This window comes from Solanum pennellii, chromosome 6 (genome assembly GCF_001406875.1).
Source record: "Solanum pennellii chromosome 6, SPENNV200".
Classification (NCBI taxonomy): domain Eukaryota; kingdom Viridiplantae; phylum Streptophyta; class Magnoliopsida; order Solanales; family Solanaceae; genus Solanum; species Solanum pennellii.
Genome location: NC_028642.1, coordinates 42,787,878 through 42,791,338, shown reverse-complemented (window position 1 = coordinate 42,791,338; position 3,461 = coordinate 42,787,878). Strand labels below are relative to the sequence as shown.

Here is a 3,461-nt window from a genome sequence, read left to right as displayed (position 1 = left end):
AGATTAGTGAAAACGATTGAAAATCCTGTGAGACAGGTCGTGGTTTTACTCCCTTAAGCAAGGAGGTTTCCACGTAAAATCATTGTGTTGATTTTACTGCATTTAACTTTCTGTTTTACTCATTAGTGTAGTAAGGGACCTGGTCCATTACTGTTAAGTGAAGGCATACATTCTATCAAGTGGTATCAGAGCAGGCACTCCCTATTTGGTTAACACCAAGGAAGTGATATTGTTCTAGAATGGCTGCTCCACTAAATCTCGAAGAAGGTCAGTCGTCACACAGACCTCCTCGTTTCAATGGACATTTCTACAGTTGGTGGAAAGTTAGAATGCATGACTACCTCATGGCTGAAGACAGCGAGTTATGGGATATCGTACTGGATGGACCATTTGTTCCGATGATGGATGAAAAGGATGGAGAGAAGACTATCACTGTTCCAAAGCCTAGGCAGAAATACGACGAAGCTGACAGGAAAAAGATTGAAAAGGGTTTCAAAGCTAAAACTCTCCTGGTTTGTGGGATAGGACCTGATGAGTATAACAGAGTGTCAGCCTGTGAGTCTGCTAAAGAAATTTGGGATTGCTTGAAGACTGCACATGAAGGAACTGAACAAGTCAAAGAATCTAAGATTGACATGCTTACCTCACAATATGAGAACTTCAAAATGAAGGAAGGAGAAACAATACATGACATGTTCACCAAGCTGTCTTCCATTACAAATGAGCTGCGAAGTCTGGGTGAACCTATAAGCATGACCAAACAAGTCAGGAAAGTGCTTCGAATTCTTCCAAAGTCTTGGGAGAGCAAAGTTGATGCCATTACAGAAGCCAAGGACTTGAAGGTGCTGACTATGGATGCTTTGATTGGTAATCTGAAAACACATGAGATGAATCGAAACTATGATTTGTCAAAGAAGGAAGCCAAGAAGGACAAGTCATTGATGCTAAAGTATAAATCAGATGAAGATTCAAGTGATGATGATGATATGGCATACCTCATTAGTAGATTTCAAAAAATTGTGAGGAGAAACAAAATTTATAAAAAGGGAACTAATGGGACTCGAAATGCTGCTCAAGGTGATACTTGCTACAAGTGTGGAAAATCTGGGCATTTCATCAGAGAGTGTCCTTTGCTTAAGAATGAAAACAAGGAACATCAAAAACACAGGGGTGACAAGGAAAACAGAAGGGACCTGGTACCTGGTAACAGAGATCGTAAAGCTGCTGCTGATATGGTTGTCAAAAGGGCTCTTGCTGCATGGGGGGATTCTTCTAGTGACTCAGAAGATCCTGATGAGCCAAAGGATGTGTCAATGGTTGCTGTGCATGAGGAGGGAACTGTCTTCAATGAAATGTTTGCTCTCATGGCACACACAGAAAATGAAGAAGAAGACAATCAGGTAACTCTTCTTGACATGAAAAATGACTTGGATAAATATTCTCTTAAAAAATTGAGAACCTTGGCAAAAGTCATGTTAGATTCTGTGATAGAGTTAACATCTGAAAGAGATACCATGATTGTTGAACTTGAAATTTTAACTGAAAACAAAGGTCAATTTGAAGACACAATGTCAAGAATGGCGTCTCTAGAGTTAAATAACTCTGAACTTAAGAATCAGTTGTGTCAGTTTACTGAAGAAGCTGAAAAGCTGAATGGAAAGCCAAATGGATTGCAAGCTGAAATTCATGAAAAATTGAAGAACTCTGAGACAAATCTCAGGTTGTCACTTGAAAAGAATAACAAATTAGAACAGGATATTGTGAAACTTAAGGAGGAACTTGAAAAATCTCTTAAGTGGACCAAATCCTCAAAGTTGCTGTCAAATGTGACAAATCAGAGTAATTTTAATAAGAAAGGACTAGGAAGTCTGAACATAAGTCCTCCTTATAATCCTCATAGTAAGTATGTGTTTGTGTCTGACAATCTGTTGTGTTTGCATTGTGGTAAGAATGGACATTTGAAGAATGAGTGTGTTAATTGGAGAAACTCATGTGAAAGATACTCTAATTATGCTGAAAGACAAAATGCACCAAATGAGAGACCTGGTCCTACAGAGCCTGTCTCAACTCACAGATTTTCAAAGAAAAAATCTGTTCATGCTCCTAGGTCTTTTGTTAGAAAGATTCAAAGTCTACCATATTGGACCAAGAACTATCTGATCACTCCTTTGTCTGCCTACTGGGAACTCAAGCTGAAATGGGTTCCCAAGCTTAACAAGTGATTTTTGGTGCAGGTGAGTGAGAGGAGCAGCAGTCAATGTTGGTATATGGATAGTGGCTGCTCTAAACATATGACTGGTGATGTAAAGAACTTCCTCTCACTCAAGACCCTCCAAGGAGGAGGTGTCTCATTTGGTGATGGCAAGAAGGGGTACATTTTGGGAGTTGGCAAAGTAGGAAGATCTCTTGAAGATTCAATTGACAATGTTTACCATGTGGATGGATTGAAGTACAGCTTGCTAAGTGTGTCACAAATCTGTGACAAAGGAAATGAGGTCAAATTTACTTCTGAAAAATGCACTGTGGTGAGTTTGACTACAAACAAGGTAATTCTCACTGCACACAGAAGTAAAAATATGTATGTGGCAAACTTGGAAATCTCTCATGGAGATGACTTAACATGTCTCAGTGCTCAAAATGAAAATGCTGATCTCTGGCATCGTAGGCTGGGACATGTGAGTTCATCTTTATTGAATAAGTTGATTTCAAAGGACCTGGTCCGAGGGTTGCCCAAAATGAAGTTTGCTGAAAATAAAATATGTGAAGCTTGTGTTAAAGGAAAGCAAATCAGATCATCATTCAAGCCCAAGAATCAGGTAACATCATCAAGAACTTTAGAGCTGCTTCACATGGACCTTTGTGGACCCTTGAAGGTTCAAAGCAGAAATGGCAAGAAATACATCTTGGTGATTGTTGATGACTATTCAAGATACACCTGGACGAGATTTTTGAGATCAAAGGCAGATACAGCGGATGAGCTGGTGGTTTTCTTCAAAATGATTCAAACCAAATTGAATCAAGTTGTGTGCAGCATTAGATCTGATCATGGGACAGAGTTTGAAAACTCGACATTGGATAGATTCTGTATGGAAAATGGTACAAGCCACAACTTCTCTGCTCCAAGAACTCCTCAACAAAATGGAGTAGTGGAGAGGAAGAACAGAACCTTGGTGAATATTGCCAGAACTATGATTATTGAATCAAATCTTCCTCAAAGTTTCTGGGCTGAAGCTGTTAACACAGCATGTCATGTTACCAACAGGTGTCTAATAAGAGCTGTGTTGAACAAGACTCCATACGAACTGCTCAACAACAGGAAGCCAATGCTGAACTATCTTAGAGCTTTTGGATGCAGATGCTTTGTGCTGAATAATGGAAAAGATGATCTGGGAAAATTTGATCCCAGAAGTGATGAAGGAGTATTTGTTGGATATTCTTCATCCAGCAAAGCCTACAGAATA

At 39.4% G+C, this 3,461-nt stretch overlaps 1 protein-coding gene across 1 annotated transcript; it reads left to right on the top strand.

Moving 5' to 3' along the window:
- The first annotated feature begins 239 nt into the window (after positions 1-239).
- On the top strand, positions 240-2,215 carry LOC107022334. The gene is made up of 3 exons (XM_027917942.1): positions 240-1,354; positions 1,457-2,060; positions 2,120-2,215. The coding sequence occupies exons 1-3, from the start codon at positions 240-242 to the stop codon at positions 2,213-2,215; spliced, it is 1,815 nt and encodes a 604-aa protein (XP_027773743.1).
- Positions 2,216-3,461: the final 1,246 nt, after the last annotated feature.